The sequence below is a fragment of the Perognathus longimembris genome, chromosome 6 (genome assembly GCF_023159225.1).
Source record: "Perognathus longimembris pacificus isolate PPM17 chromosome 6, ASM2315922v1, whole genome shotgun sequence".
NCBI lineage: Eukaryota > Metazoa > Chordata > Mammalia > Rodentia > Heteromyidae > Perognathus > Perognathus longimembris.
Window position 1 is genome coordinate 77,586,724 of NC_063166.1, and position 16,765 is coordinate 77,603,488.

The 16,765-nt window shown below is 51.7% G+C and overlaps 1 protein-coding gene across 21 annotated transcripts in view; it reads right to left on the minus strand.

The window, feature by feature from the left end:
* Zmynd8 (zinc finger MYND-type containing 8) overlaps nt 1-16,765 on the minus strand; it is an 83,196-nt gene that overhangs the window by 33,077 nt on the left and 33,354 nt on the right. For 12 of the 21 annotated variants that reach the window (XM_048349575.1, XM_048349569.1, XM_048349571.1 and 9 more), the window contains 8 exons: nt 16,090-16,271; nt 10,222-10,440; nt 7,234-7,347; nt 5,623-5,715; nt 4,562-4,649; nt 3,256-3,311; nt 2,193-2,270; nt 444-559 (listed from right to left, as the gene is read on the minus strand). In XM_048349575.1, the coding sequence (XP_048205532.1) occupies nt 444-559; nt 2,193-2,270; nt 3,256-3,311; nt 4,562-4,649; nt 5,623-5,715; nt 7,234-7,347; nt 10,222-10,440; nt 16,090-16,271 (946 nt within the window). The remainder of the gene's footprint in view (nt 1-443; nt 560-2,192; nt 2,271-3,255; nt 3,312-4,561; nt 4,650-5,622; nt 5,716-7,233; nt 7,348-10,221; nt 10,441-16,089; nt 16,272-16,765) is intronic. The other 9 variants (XM_048349576.1, XM_048349565.1, XM_048349560.1 and 6 more) reach the window with 2 other exon arrangements.

Below are 16,765 nucleotides of genomic sequence, written 5' to 3' on the forward strand. Positions count from 1 at the left end.
CATGATCCACGGTTGGTATATCACAATAGTAAACAAAACAACAGCCACATCAGCTACCAGTTACAAGAACTGGCTTGGGGAAAACGGTACTAATAAGCCAGGAGCCGGTGTGGCTCACGCCTGTCATCCTAGCAGCTCAGGAGGCGGAGACCTGAGGATGGTGGTTCAAAGCCAGCCTCCACCTGAATTAAACAGACTCTTGCTGGCAAATTGCCAGACTACAGAGGCCTGACTCCAATGGTAGAGCACCAACCAAGAGCAAATAAGCCCAGTGAGAGCACAAGGCCCTGAGCTTAAATGCCAGCACTGGCAGGCGCATACATACACATGCACATGTGTGTGTGCCCCCCACAACAAAGATGCTGAGAATAATGTAGTTATACTTCCCACCCAGTGACTCAACTGAGGGTATGAGTGAGTTCAAGGCCTGATGGAACACTCACCTGTCATGCTGTCCAAAGAATCGGGCGTCCACCTGTCCATCTTTATCTCGCAGAGCTTTTGCGGGCCAGAACGGAAACCCCTTCAGTTTTGCCCACACCAATGGGTGTGGATTACTCTAGAAGAAAAACAAGATGGCGACTTGTAGATATTTGGTGCTGAGATCCACGTTGCAGTTTGCTGTGGGAGGTTGGCGCAGGTGGGTGGGAAGTGATAGGAGTACCCAGACATCAGTCCCTGAGCAGGGCAAGCCCAAGTACCGCCTCTTAAGGAGGCGGCCGTGACACCTAGACACCACTGGGGAGGAGAAGACTGAGGAGAATCCACAGGAAAATCCATAAAACTATGCTGAGCAAGGTAGCTCACACCTGTAATCCTAGCTCAGAAGGTTGAGATCCAAGGGCTGAGGCTCAAAACCCAAGAGCCAGCAAAGAGCTGAGAATGTGGTTTAGCAGTAGCAGTAGAGTGCTTGACTAGCACGCATGAAGCCCTGGGTTCGATTCCTCAGTACCACATACACAGAAAAAGCCAGAGGTGGCATTGTGGCTCAAGAGGTAGAGTGCTAGCCTTACGCAAAAGAAGCCAGACCCTGAGTTCAAGGCCCCAGGAATGGCCAAAACAAAACAACCCTCAAAAGAACCAGCAAAAAAGTTGGGCTGGAAGCATGGCCCAAGTTGTGAGAGCACTGTGAAAGTAGGCTGGCTGAGCAAGTCCCGGGGAGAGAGGGAGGTGTGAGGCAGGGCTGAGTCCTGGGCTCTGCTATTACCAGGATACCCATGAGCAAGACTTTCCAGGCAGCACAGTGGCAGGGACGCACCTCCCTCCGCTATGCTTGGATCAAATGCATGTGTCTAGCATGGAGGGGGAAACGGGAACCCCCTGGACTCAGTAGGACTCCACCAGGGCTTGGCTTCAAACGTGTTTCTCCCCATAGGCAAAAAGGCCTAAAGGAAGTTTTGCTGGGCTGGAAATGTGGCTTAGCAGTAGAGTGCTTGCCTAGCATGCATGAAGCCCTAGGTTCGATTCCTCAGCACCACATATATAGAAAATGACCAGAAGTGGCGCTGTGGCTCAAGTGGCAGAGTGCTAGCCTTGAGCAAAAAGAAGACAGGCAGGGACAGTGCCCAGACCCTGAGTTTAAGCCCCAAGACTGGCAAAAATGAAAAATAAATAAGTAAATAAATAAAATAAAAAGAAAGGAAGTTTTGACTCTCTCCTTACCCACCCAGTCTTGCTATCTCCAAACCTCCATCCTTACCACCTTGTGCGTGCACACGCACGCACGCACGCGCACACACACACACACTCTCTCTCTCTGTCTGTCTCTGTGTACCTCTGTCCACAAAACACCAGGCCCTGAAATCAATGCCCCATGAGGGTGACATTCTATCCTGAGAACCAGAGCGAAGCGACTGAAACAGTCCACTAGGGCATGTCCAAGCTCTAACACACAGACACACACACACACACACACACACACACACACACACACACACACACACACACACCGTGACTGGCAGGTTACACTCATGGGACTCAAGGCGTGTTCTTCAGCCTCCTGCCTCTCCTTGGAGCTACTCCGACTCCCACCTGCAGCCACGGCATGGGCACCAAAGCCTTCAGACCTATGCTCATCCGCAGGATTCACCCACATTCTCCCCTCCCACGCCCTGGATGGAAGAGGCTGTCTTGGGGTCGCCGGCCATGGCGCGGGAGTTACAAATGTAATCAAGAAAGTCGAATCAACTCACACAAGGCTCACAAAACCAGTTGTCTCGTTTCTGGCAAGCAGCTAGATAGCATTCTGGACATACTTCGATCTCATTCATCTGGAAAGCAAAAGGGTATTAGATGGCATTGCTGGAAAGGCCTCACAGGTGGCTGCCCCGAATAAACGCTTGGTGATGTTTCCACGTGTGTGGGGCTTCCATCTGGAGAGCCGGTTTTCTTTTGCTCTGTTTTTAGAGACAGGTTCTTACTGTGTTGCCCAGGCTAGCTGAGACCTTGTGATACCCCGGCCTACCCGGGACAGCAGATGTGCACTACCACACTGGGCTTGTCTGTTGGGTTTTGAAGGGTATGATAAACAAACTAAAAGCCCACAGCAGGGCCACGGTGGAGAGGCAAGCACCATGGCAACCTGTGTGTCAGCTGATCGCCGCCATCATGGCCTCTGGTCCAAAGAGCCACTAAGCCCATGGCCACCATGGTTGACAACAGTGAACGCTTCTTCCCCAAATACCCACAGGGCCACGCTGAGCCTGACACCTCCAGCCTCCTTCCACATCCCCACCAAGCTGGCCCCGCCCGCCACCCTGAGGACAGGCTCCTCAGTGCAGACTCCGCTCTCCCTCGAGCATCATTTCCAGGTCCAAGTGTCCTTTCTCCCTCTTAAGGCGGGAGGAAGCGCCAGACCCAGGGCCCTGGCCTGGCGGCAGCTTGATCAGAAATCAGCAGCCACCATGTACCGCTCGCTCGGCAACCACGGGGAAACCTGCGGTCCCTTCCCAGCCTGCGCGTCTCTGTTCCCACACTCACCACCGCCCAACCGCCGCTGGAAGGAGACCCGGAGGCCCCTGCCTGCACACCCCCAAACCCCGGGACACAACTATCCTGTCAACCAACAAAAGCCAGTGCAGGTAAGCCTTCTGGCCACTGCTGCAGGAAAGGGGTCTTCACACGGGGTTCCCTGCCTGCCGCTTGCGCTGCCGCCACAGGGGGCGCTGTTTACACCTCAGCAGATGGCAAAGCCTCCCCCATCCACCTCTTATACCCAGGCCCACCCAGGGCCGCAGGAACCACATGCGTGCGTACCTCATGCTCACAGATTTTGATGACGACTTTCGCTATTTGCGTCAACTTGTGATTTCCTAAGAGAACGAGAAAACAGCACTGCTCTGATTATATAAAATAATATTTATCCAAATTAAAAACAATTATAATGGGGACAGGCTGACACCCTGTCCAGGGGCTACGCGTCTGCTAATGCTCTTCGTAACTTGTTTTTCCCCAGGAGTCAGAGTTCAGAAGGCTAAAATCTAGACGTTTCTGGCTTCTAATATGGCAAGTGATTGATTTCACCCATCAAAAGTGAAGAAGCTCTGATGTGGACAAGGCCTCTCTGCAGACCTCCCTGCAGACTAGGTAGGAAAAGGGGAACAATCCCAGCTTAAACTCTGGGCTTGGGTGCTGTCCCTGAGCGCTTTTGCTAAGACTGGCACTCTACCACTTGAGCCAGTATGCCATTTCCAGCTTTTTATGCCATTAATTGGAGCCAAGAGTCTCATGGACTTTCCTGCCCAGGCTGGCTTTGAACCTCAATCCTCCTATCTCAGCCTCCCGAGTAGCTAGGATTACAGGCGTGAGCCATCAGTACCTGGCTGGCTCTGACAGTAGATTTCTACTGGAGAAATGCCAGTCTACAGGCTCTCATTAACAGAAACAGCCCGACTGTGAGCCCAAAGCGGCAGGGCCTTCACAGAGCAGCTCTGCCATACCTCCTGGTGCTGGCAACAACACCATTCCCAGGAAAGCAGGGAGGGATCCAGAGTGTACAAGTCCCCCACAGCCTTTCTCCCAGCAGCCCAAAGGCGAAAGTGACCCCAGCCCCTGCCATCGTCAACCAGGTGAACATATTCACCGTGGGACGTGGATGAAAAGGAAACCACTCCACAGTGAAAAAGGAACTCATATACATGAAGCCCTGGGTTCGATTCCTCAGCACCACATATATAGAAAAGGCCAGAAGTGACGCTGTGGCTCAAGTGAGCAAAAAGAAGCCAGGGACAGTGCTCAGGCCCTGAGTCCAAGCCCCAGGACTGGCAAAAAAAAAAAAAAAGGAAATCAATATACACATGGCTGTGAATAGGGATGGGTCCTCCATTAACATAAGGATTTTTTAGGGCTAGAAATGCACCTTAGTGCTAAGAACACTGAACTTCCCCACCCAATCGAGCAGTGGATATTAAAGTAAGCGCAACAGCAACACACAGCTGGGAGGTCCTGGAGATTCTCCGCCCACGAGCCCATGGCGTGGGTGGGCCTTCCCAGAAGCTGGCCCGGGCAGGGCGGAGGGCACACCTGGCACGCTCCCTTCCTGAGGGGCCTCCGCACCACTCACCGCCATTATAAATGATGCAGTTGTGTAAAATCCACTTGGCGTCGGCCAGGAAGGCCTCGGTGCAGCCATACATTTTCTTCTTCGCATTCTGGGAAGAAAAGCCACAAGCATCATCGCCATGATCTGTTCAAACCACCCTGGGTAGCGTTCACGGCGCCCCCTAAAAATGCCCTTCAACACTGGCCAGGTCCCGTGCTCTCCCCTACTCAGTGGGTTATTAGGTACGTTGTCTCTGCCTTACGGAAGAGGAAACTGAGGCACATTACTGTGAAACCTGAAGCTAGCATTGCATCCCTATTTTGATGATTCTGCATTTTCCCACCACACAACCACGTGCCACTTTCCCAATCAGATTAGAATTTACTATTTGGTTCCGGTGAACGCATGCTTTGCTTTGCACTTACTTTGCTGGTACTGGGGCTTGAACTCAAAGTGTGGGCACTATCCCTTAGCTTTTTTGCTCAAGGCTGGTGCTCCACCATTTGAGCTATTCCTCCACTTCCAACCTTTGGGGGGGTGAGAGTCTCATGGACTCTCCTACCCAATCTGGCCACCAAGCACAATCCTCAGATCTCAGCCTCCTGATTAGCTAGGATTACAGGTGTGAGCAGCAGCACCCTGCATTGCAGGTGTGCTTTCCATTCCCGGCTCACAGAGCTCAATATGGAGTCACCCCTGGGAACCTGACTGTGCGTGTCATACATGTTAATTTTGGCAAAACATCTTTAGGCATTACAGAAATGGCCTTCTCAGGCGATATGTCCAGATTAAGAAGACACATCTTTACTGCTGATCTGAAAATCTCTCAGACACTTCATTTTCTCTTCTTCCTTCCTGCTGCGCTCATTAGCACCTTGGAAAGAAAGAACTCAGGGAAGGAGGAGGGAGCCGCAATCAATCATCAAATCCCTAAGAAGCTTCACGATGCATTCAGGTAACAAGGGTGGCCAGCCCTGGGGGGGGGTAAGCCATCTGAATTGAAGTGAGGCTGGAAGGGGAGAGGGGGAGGGGGGAGGGAGGGAGCCATGGGCTCATCAGCTGGCTCTTTGATGGAGACCAACCTTTTCCAATGTGCAGAGGTCCATGGGGTGGAAAATGTATTCCGCATAGTCAGGATGCTGCTCTAGCGGCACAGGCTTCTGGAAGGCATCTGTCTGCAAGAGAGGAGACACAGGCACAGTCCTGTCACTGCTGTTGGGGGGGGGGGGGGGGCAAGACGGGCAAGCAACCAGGAGCTCTAAAAGATTGAGCCTGCCTTTCAGAAAACAGCCCAACGACATCCACCACGGAGGACCTTGGAAAACTCAGAATGGGTCCACCCTCAAAACCTGTGCTGTCACTGAAAATCATCCCAGGCTGAACTTGTTTTGGTTTTGTTATTTGCTTTGTTACAGGTTTTATTCTCGCCCCTGGCTGATGCATGATCTATCAGTTATATTAAACAGGGACTCTGAAGAACAGTGGACACACCTGCACACGCCCAAGAGCAAAAATGAGGCCAAAATCCAGGTATAATGAGAGATGCCACAGTACATAGTCACTAATGCCAACATATAATTTCCAAGTGAGGAAAAATATCTAGACAGTGGGATCTTGCTTTTCCTTTGAGAAGTCATACTGTCTTCCATTACAAGGATTGTGATAAGATTTTTATCCTGACCCGTTCACTTAAGCCCTCCTTGAATCAGCTCAAGGCACCTGCTTGGCTTACTGTAGATGTGTGGTACTTACTTATCAGCTCAAATGATCTAGAGGATTTAATGAAATACTCAGTTCTATACAAGCAAGACTTCTAAGCAAGTTAGCAGCTGCCCATGAGCCCTCTTTTATCCAAAATGGAAGTTAGTCTACTGTATATGAAAAGCATACTGCAGGCTAGGTGCCAGTGGCTCCCCTCAGTAATCCTATAGCTACTCAAGAGGCTGAGATCTAAAGATCAAGGTTAACGCCAGTCTGGGCAGGCAAGTGCATGAGAGACTCTTATGACCAACTAACCAGGCAAAAAGCTAGAAATGGAAGGGTGATTGAGGGGTCAAGAGACCATCAGCAAGCCCCGAGTTCAAGCCCCCAGTTCAAGCCAGACCAGTTGGGTAGGCAGAGATGCTTAGCCAGCACACCACACTTGATGGCTGAAAGGTATTGCCCTGCCATCAAACTTCCCAAAAGACACCAAAACCACGCTCCACATCCCATTTCCAGACTGAAATAATGGGCCGTCCACAGCCCACATCTTGGTGGAAATGTCCCGGTTGCAGTTTGCTAGAAGGATCCATCATGGGGCCTTGGTTTATAAATAGATTGGGCTACATTCATTTCTCAGGGAAGAAGAACATCCCAAATGGTGGGAAAAGAGTAGAAAATTCCTTCTCAGCCAATAGGAAATCAAGCCTCATTTCCCCGCCCACTAGAATTCAAACTCCCCGCCAGCTTTCTACAGAGGCCATTCGCGAGCTCCTCAGACACTGAGCGTACTCACTGCTGAGAACCAATCAACAGAATACCATAGCACTGACTTTTCCGAATTTGAGTGGGAATATCCAAGCAGATCCTTAAGAGTGTGCAGAGGTTGCCTGAGAAGCCAGGCTTCCAGGGACCACGGGAGTTGCTAAGAGAACAGAAGGAAAGGCAGTGTCTGGTTTACGCTGGGACCAGCAGGAGCTTTTTCTCCTTACCCCGGGCTGCTTCATTTTCTGAATGGCAAACTTGAGCAGGTAGGACAGTTGTTCAATGGTGAGCATTGTCATGGCTTTGCTTTGGGTCTCGATGCACTCTGCTACTGTAATCTTCTACAAGTCAAAAATCATAACACACAGATGCAGTTAGAAAAACAGACACGACTAGCCATGCATTAACTCTCCTTCTATTTTTTTCGCCCCTTTAAAAAACAAAAAAGCAATTCCCATCTAAACGAGGAGAGCTGTTTAGCTCTTTAGGTCTCCATCTCTGTCTGGGACCAACCTGTACAAACAATATTTGCATGTTGTACTAGATTGGTCGGTAAAGCATGTTGTACTGGATTGGTCAGTAGATGAGTGACATTTGCATGTTGTACCAGATTGGTTAGTGAAACAGGACAGTATTTGCATGTCAGGCCTTGTGTTTTCCTAGCTGGTGGAGATAGGAGCTGATCTGAGAAAGGTGTGAGCAGATGCGATCCGCGGATCACCAGATCTCAAGAGTGCATAGTAAAAGGTAGGCCCGCAGGTTCATCACAATGACCTCCCTGTATCCTCCAGGGGTCCTAAGTTCAGGAGCCTGGCAGGGCATCCCCAATAACAGGGCAGACACAGACAGAGCTTCAGATTAAAAAAAAATAATCTGAGGATGGCGGTATGTCAGCCAATAGTGAAAAAGGACTTTGTTCTATCCCACTGACAGGAACCTATTTAGGATGCCCTGGAAACTTCCCAAAGGGCAAAGCCTTGCTCCCTACCTCCACAGGCAGAAACTTGTCATTCCATAAGAAACAGAAGTTCGCGGGCTGGGAATATGGCCTAGTGGCAAGAGAGCTTGCCTTGCACGCATGAAGCCCTGAGTTCGATTCCTCAGCACCACAAAAACAGAAAAGGCCAGAAGTGGCGCTGTGGCTCAAGTGGCAGAGTGCTAGCCTTGAGCAAAAAGAAGCCAGGGCCAGTGCTCAGGCCCTGAGTTTAAGCCCCAGGATGGGGGTGGGGGCTGGGGGGCGGGGGGAATGACAGAAGTTCCCATCTAAGAGCCCCATAGGAGATACTGAATGCAGGCTCTTCTATAGAAATCTGGAACCACACATTAAGGACTCCAGTGGCAGCAACAATGAAACTAGGAGATGGAAACCGGGTACGGGGAGGCAGGAAGTTCACCACTCTTCCCTCTCCTGTGTGGACACTCAGGTGTGTCTGGCTGGTTGTGACAGAAAGGGAGAGAGAAGACGCTGACTGGCTGAGAACAGTGCAAGGCACGCAGTCTAGCTGCCTGACAGCTGGGGCCTGAGGCCTCCTGCCGCCCCAGCTGCGGGCTTTGCCAAATAATACCTGCAAGAAACTTGGGCCCCTGACGTTTGGACAAAGGACAAATATCGCTTGAACCTTGCTCAGCATGTTTCCAGCTACTGCCCACGGTGTCCATCTGTCTGTCATTCCCTCCCTCCCTCCCAATCTGGCACCTTCCTCCTGCCTGACAGGACCTGCCATCCCCACAGACAAATTGGCGGGAGAGGGGTAAACAAGGAAGCGGGGTGCTGGTGGCTCAAGCCTGTAAACCGAGGGATCTGTCTGCCCACAGCCCATCCCCGAGTCCTCCGTGGCAACCGAAGCACATACCCAAGGCTGGCCCCCTTCCTGGGGCCCCCTCCCACACCGGAGCTGAACAAGTCCTAGAGTCTAACCCTAACCTTTCACCAGGAAGCGGCATCATCCTGAGGACCCGCCCTGCAGAGCCTCTGTCTACCTCACACTGTCGTGGAAGAGCGGGACCACACGAGGCACACTGGGGAAGGTTCTGGCCAGGCACTCGAGTGTGGAGAAGGTCACAGAGAACGTTAGTCCCAGAAGGTAGGGGCAGTGTGTCTGGTGACAGTCACCCACTGGGGAGTCTTGAACAATATCGTCCTCTAACCACGAGGCCTGGAATTCTAATTTCCTCTCCTCTATCTCTTCTCTTTCTCCTTGCTTTACACAGAAATGGCATCAGAGGCTTAATCCTTTGATGCGGGGGGCGGTGGGGGGCTTTATTACACTAAAGGTACCTGAGCCATTTTCCATTGCATACACAGAAACCTTCCTCATTTGAGAGCTACACAGAATGCAAGAGACACTCTACGTTAACTTGGCAAAGGAACATTCCAGCATTCAAAAACAGCTGCCTCGTGAAGACAGGGCAAATTGCGAGGGCTGGCCCGCGACTTTGTAGCACGAAGACACCTGGGGGCCACCATCAGGACGGACCAGGATGCAGGCCAGGTGTCTCCACCCACTCGGCTCTTCTTCCTTTGTCTTCCCATTAGCAGTATGGCTTCCAGGCGCCTGGGCCCTTCGCAGGGGACTCCGTGTCTGCTGAAATAGCTCATCCCCGTCTTGATTCGTTTTTCTCCCATCTCACTGACTTTATGTGGGTGCCTGTTATCTTCTGCTAGGAAGATCATCATCCATGCAGCTCTGTACACCACAAGATCCCAGGGACCCCGATTGTGTTCAAGAAACATGTGCCAGATGAAAGGCCACATCAGATGCCTGCTACGCGGGGCATATCCCCCAAACTGGTCCTCCTGGATTGACTGCTGTCGGCGATTCAATGAGGCAGCAGGGGAAACATCCAAGAAAGGGAGACAGAGCGCCAGATCTTTTCAAAAGCACGCAGGAACAAGGTTTAGGAATTCACATCCCAGGCGCTCGCTACAGAAGCGGAGGCAGCTGCAGATTTCAAAGCCATCCGGGGATTCGTGGAGCAGCGGAAGCCATGACAACCAGGCAAGTCATCTTTCCAAGAGCAGCTGTGCGGCAGCCAGTGCAGACGCCGGTCGACGGGGAGGGGAAGGGTGGCCCGGACAGAGCAGACAAGAAGGCCAGAAATTTCTCTTTTTTCCCCCCTTTTGGGATTATGTGCAAATGTCACACTGAAAGGAAGAAAGAGAAAGGAAGAGGAAACGAGGCAGGTAAGGTGGATTCATTCGTCAGGAAACTAACCTCACATTCAGGACAAAACCAGTCCCCCTCTGGCTCCGATGTCAGTCTCAGACACTTAGCGTGATAAACCCGGGGACAGAGCTCACAGCAAAGGACTTGGCCTTCCCGGTGACAGACCCAGCAGTAGAAATCATTCCGTCCATCCTGCGGTACAACATCAACAGGGTCTGTGGTGAGTGGCTGCTTCATATAGTAAAACGGACCATGTCTTAGTTCTGACTGAAATGTAGGCAAGAAAGACAGGCGGGGTTTCAAAACAAATGTGCATCATCAGCAGGAATTTGAACAAGTAAATCACAGTGCCTCACACCCCCCTGGCCAGCCGCACTTAGCTCGGGGTCACTCTATTCTAGGTAGCATATGGGAAGGGGGGGGGGGGTCCTCCCAACCTGCTATTTGGAAAGGTCAGGCCTTCAAGGCCCATCATCAGAGTTACTGGGTGGCCCTAGCATTACCTGACTTCTAATTTTTACCTCAACCATTAGTACCCAGCGAGCTGGAGAACCCTGGCCGTGTCCCTGCACCTCCCCCTCAGTTTTCTCATCTGTAAAATGAAGCTGGCAATGGCTACGCTCCTGGCGCCGAATTGGGATTCAGTGGGGTGAACACCGAAGTGTGAATCAAACGCAATGACCCTGTGGTTATTCCTCTCACTAAAAGGATCAAGGGCCCAGCAGACACCTGTCTGATCTTCCATAGTTAATGTGCATGGCAATATACCTGGATTTGCTAAATTACAGGCAACTGGGCAGTGGAGAAGGTGGATTTGGGTCAACAAACCATGAGAGTGTGTGTGTGTGTGTTTTTTAAGTCCAGCTGCAGTGCAGAAAGTAGAGATTCCTAAAGCCTGGCTTGTTGACCAGGACAGGTTCCCTCAAAGCAAGAGCCACATTTCTTATCTACACCAATCTACAGGAACCAGAACTCTTCCTATCCCAACACATCAGATGAGAACTGTTTCTCTAAAACCCTGGACTATAACAAAGCCACACTGCACACAGAAATCACAGTGATGAAACTTAATACAAGAATGTCCATCAAATACCAATGGGGAGCCAGGCACCAGTGGCTCACGCCTGGAATCCTAGCTACTTTAGGAGGCTGAGACCTAAAGATCATGGTGCAAAGCCAGCCCAGGCAGGAAAGTCCGTGAGACTCTTATCTCTAGTAAACTAGGGGGGGTGGAGGGGGGTAGAGTAGAGGTGTCAGCTAGCTGTGTGACCTTCAGAAAGCTACTCAACCCACTTTGGGCCTCCAGTCCTTAGCAAAAACAAACAAACAACTAGGATGGTTTAGCCACATTCCTATTATTGACCCTTGTTATTTTTTTTTCGGGGGGGGGGGTGCTTTTTCTGGGCTTCAGCCCAGTGTTCGGTTGACTCGTTGGAGATGGAATTGAGAACTTTTCTTCCTAGGCTGGTCTGGACCTTGATCCTCAGCCTTCTGAGCTGAGAGCCGCCCACCGGGCTCCTGTTATCTACCTTTTCATGCACACCACTGAACAAGTTTCTTTTGTTGTCCTTTGATGAGAAGCTTCCTTTCCTCTCTGAAGGAATCTGTGCGGAGCATTTGGTGGAACAAGAGGGGATTCTTTAGGTTTTTCTAAAGGAGGATGTTTGGAACATGGACCACTTCTTACAGTATTCACACCAGCGTCATATTGAAACAATTCGGTGAATGGCTGGCTTATTGGCTGAAAATCATGTTGTTTCTCAGTCACATCAGTCCAGTCTGTTTATACCTAATATTTATGCTTTCCTTCTTGCTTTTTGTTGGTCTTCATGGTCCTCACACATTCTAGGCAAGCCCTTGACCTAGCCAACCTTTTTATTTTTATTTTTTGGTGGTACTAGGGATTGAACCCAGGACCTCCAGCTTGCTAAGCAGATGCTCTACCACTGGACCCCATGTTCTCATCCCTATTTTTTTCTTTTTTGCTTTAATTACTTTTTCAGACAGATTCTTTTTTTGGGGGGGGCGGGGGAGGGAGAACCCAGGGTTTAACTATACCTGAAGTAAATCTGGGAATAGAGATACCAGCCATCCTACTCAAATTATTTGTTAAAATGGGGTCTCCCTCATTTTTGCACAGGCTGACCTCTGCCTTCCTGGTAGCCGGGATTACAGGCATGAGCTACCACCTCTTGTTCTTCATTTAGAAGCCAGGAGCTCTGGGCTGTGGAAGCAGACACTACAGGCGGCCCGCGCCGAGGCTGACCTCTGCCTTCCTGGTAGCCGGGATTACAGGCATGAGCTACCACCTCTTGTTCTTCATTTAGAAGCCAGGAGCTCTGGGCTGTGGAAGCAGACACTACAGGCGGCCCGCGCCGTGTTCTCAGCTTTTACCGTGAGGCTTTAATGTTCGCGGAATGTCTGGCAGGCTCATAGGAGCTGCCACCTCTCTAAGCTGCCACTCTCTTGTCTCACTAGCAATGAGCTAAGTCAGGAGGTGAATGTGGAACTGGAGCCCGGCCCTGCGTTCCTGGGTAGAGTTCACCCTTGAACTCTACTTGCTTTCCCAGGAAGGACATCACCACCGTGACCTTTCTTCCCAGGGTGCCCTGCCTGCCACCCCCTAGCACAGGACGCACTTCAATTTTCTGTTGTTGGTTGTGGGGCTTGAACTCGGGGCCTGGGCACTGTCCCTGAGCGCTTTTGCTCAAGGCTAGTGCTCTAGCACCTTGAGCCACAGCTCCCTTTCTGGTTTTCTGGTGGTTAAATGGACATGAGAATCTCACACAGTTTCCTGCCCTGGCTGGCTTTGAACCGCGACCCTTGGATCTCAGCCTCCTGAGTAGCTAGGATGATAGGCGTGAGTGGCCAGTGCCTGGCTAACTATGGACACTTTTATAAAGAACAGTGAATCATTTCAGGTAAAATGAATTCTAATCCCCATGTGCAAAGTGAATAACCAGCTTGTGTAGCAGACAGGCTGCAACGTATGCTGTGATGAGATAATTACAGGTTAAAGAACCAACATGCCTGGTCTCCAGCGTCAGCCACAGGGCAACTTAACAAGAAAATGGCAAAGACCTGCTCGCTCGTTCCTGAAACACCTGCGTCTACCCAGGCAGAAGCAGCAAACACCAAATAAGAAAACAAACAGGTGAGCCTTGGCAGGCCACGCAGTCTCTACTGCAAGTATTCAACTCCACCACTGCAGTGTCAAATCAGACCCCCACATCTATATATAATGAATGTGGGTGGGCACCCATAAAACTTTTATTGATAAAAGCAGGCTCCTCTACCGGGTACTGTAGTGGTGCCTACCTGTAATCTTTGCTCTGGGGAAGTGAAAGCAGGAGAACTGAAAGTTCAAGGCCAGCTTGGACTGTATAGGGAAATACTGTTTAAAAACAAACGAAAAACAAAAACACGCCCGGCTGGGAATGTGGCTTAATGGTAGAGTGCTTGCCTCGTGTACATGAAGCCCTGGGTTCAATTCCTCAGCACCACATATACGGAAAAAGCCCAAAGTAGTGCTGGGACTCAAGTGGCAGAGTGCTAGCCTTGAGCAAAAAGAAGCCAGGGACAGTGCTCAGGCCCCGAGTCCCAAAAAATTTTTAAAAAATTTAAAAATAGGCCAGGTGGCAATGGCCCACAGCTGTAATCCTAGCATCTTGGGAGGCTGAGACCTGAGGATCACTTTTCCAAGCCAGCCTGGGAAGGAAAGTCTGTGAGACTCTTATCTCCAACTAACTACCACACAACTGGAAGTGGCACTGTGCCTCAAAGTGGCAGAGCACTAGCCTTGATCAAAAGAGCTCGGGGACAGTGCCCAAGCCCTGAGTTCAAGCCCTATGACATACCTCCCCCCGCCCCAACAAAATGTGTTTACTAAGAACCCAGAAATCCATGATCCCCCATGGCTGGTGCGGAAGAGGAGCTCTCTCTGCTGGGTGGACAGCCAGCAATCAGGGACACAGAGCAAAGGCTGCCGGGAGGAGATGCCTGCTCTCTGAATTACAGAAGTGCGGGGCCAGGGGCCGATGGCTTCCTCCCACCCTCACCGGCCAAATGTGTGCCCCAGAGTCGGAGCTGGGAGAAGCCAAGCCACCACGCGGCCCGCAGGCGTGCTCACACGCACAGCCCTGTTTTTGTGATGTCACTGGAACTCCAAGACAAAGCCACTGGCGAGAGCCCCGAGGGAGGGAGCAGATGGCATGGCGGGAAGGAGCCATGTGTGCAGTGGGCAGGCCGAGCCCCTGGCCCCTCCCCCCTCTCCCTCAACACTGCAGATGACTGGGGAAGAGGGGGCTCTGTCCTCTCACCCCAGCCCCCACGGCTGTGACATCTGTGTGTCTTGTCCTTATACCACGTCGTTTCACCTCGTCGCCAACGTCTAAGCCACAAGCAGAGAGCTCAGCTCGAACACTGTCTGAACCCCAGTTTCGCTGTCCAAGGGAGCCTGTTACGGGCTGTGATGATAAACACTAAGATGACCCCATATTAACTACAGGAGTGGGGCGTGGCCAGTGCTGCCCGACATTAACATCCTCAACACAATCCCACCTTTTTCCCCCAATTGCAAAGGCCCTCAAAGATGGTGACTGGCAAGGCTCGGGCCCCCCAACAGGCAGGCAGCCCCCACACACACACGCGGCCACTTCCACTGCCATCTGCATGTCCATGAGCCATACACGGCTTGCGGGGACAGTGTCGCACAGCAGGGGTCTCAAAGGCTTTTACACCCAGCGCACCATGCTCCATTACGGCCCTTTGCGAAGCGCCTGGCTTAGTGTAAGTGTGTTTGTGATTACTACGTGTCATGGAGCCAGTGGTGTGTCACAGTGCCCTGCAAACTGAGCAGTGGTAGAAAGACCGCCATTGTGCTGGCTGAGAGGCCGAGCCCGAGTCCCACGGTGTAATCTGCAGAGTGGAGCTACACGCTGGCGGCTCGCACATACAATAATCCTAGCTACTCCACAGGCTGAGCTCTGAGGGTCCTGGTTCAAAGCCAGCCTGGGCAAAAACAAGTCCATGAGATTCTTTCTTATCTCCAACTAACCAACGGAAAAGCTAGAAGGGAAGGTAGAGCAAGTGGCAGAGCGAGCCAGTCTTGAGCAAAAAAAAAAATCCAAGAGAGAGCTCAATGCCCTGGGCTCAAACCCCAGCACTGGGACATCATCATCATCCTGGTGAAAGCAATGAAATAGCTCTTCAACACAACCCCGTGCTCCATCCAGCCAACACTCAACACGGTCTTGGATGACCTCTGGAGGATGACAACTCCCAGGGACCTGACCTCCCAGACCCGAGGGGACAGGGACACCTGCCAGCACATCCGCTAACCACTCTGGTTTCCCTGCTCACAGGACCCTGCAGCCTGCATCAGAGACGTCATTAAAACGAGAAGGTTCCTTAGACAAGATCCCAGGTTATGTGCTTCTCCCCATCTAGCTGCGAGTGGCAAGACACCACGGGGCGGGGGGGGGGGGGTCGTGTGTGCTCGAGCGTGGACAGCTGGGGAAATGCTTTCTCCCCCCCCCCCACCCCGGAGTCCTTCATTTTACAGATGAGAAAAAAGAAAATGAGCCAGGCAAGCAGCAAGCTCCTCCAGGGTGCTCAGCATCTTCGCCCTCGGCCTGGCCCGCAGGGAAACTCTGCCCTCGTGGTAGGAATAAAACCAACCTAAGGGAACACCCTGCCTGACCCCTTTCCAGAACCATCTCCTCACCCCATCTGGGTCACTGGGCCCCAAAACAAGACCTCAACAACCCACTGGTGATTTCTACCCTGGGAGCCCATTCTGAGCTGTCCTTCCGAGGCAGGCAGCTTGGCTAAGGGAATGTTCTAGAATGCTGGGGGAGCTGCGGGGCTGCTGGCTGGCCTGTCCCCTGGCGCGACGCCACGCCCAGTGGCGGTTACCTGCTCCTTATTGTTACTGTTGAGCAAGCCGGGTTTCTTTTTCTTTTTAACGGGGCTGGTGGCGGCGGCTGAGGGGTCCTGCGGCGAGTGGCCGTTGGAGTTGGAGGAGTGTGGCGGGCTGGGAAACTTGCGCTTCTGGGCCGTCCTCTCCATACAGCCAGGTTCTGAAAGACACGGCGCCCCTGGTGTGAAAAGCAGCAGAACCGTGAGTCTTTTGGGGGCTCCTCCTCTTTCAGTATACTTGCCCCCCACCCCCCCACTTCAGTGCCAGCCTTTCTCCAGCCTTAACAGTCTTCACACTTCTTTCTTGCTCCAGGCTGGCTCTCTGTCACTTGAGCCACAGCACTGCTTCCAGTTTTCTGGTAGTTAGGTGGAGATAAGACTTTCACAAAGCTGGTCTGGTAGCTCACGCCTGCCATCCTAGCTACACAGGGTGGCTGAGATCTGAGGATCATGGTTTCCAGCCAGCCCAGGCAGGAAAGTCTGGGAGATTTTGATCTCCATTTAACCACCAGAAAACCAGAAGTGGAACTGTGACTCAAAGTGGTGGAGGGGTAGCCTTGAGCCAAACGGAGCTCAGGGACAGGGCCCAGGCCTTGAGTTCAAGCCTCTAAGCTGAATTTAAAAAAAAAAAAAAAAAGTCTCATGGACTTTCCTGCCCAGGCTGGCTTTCAGA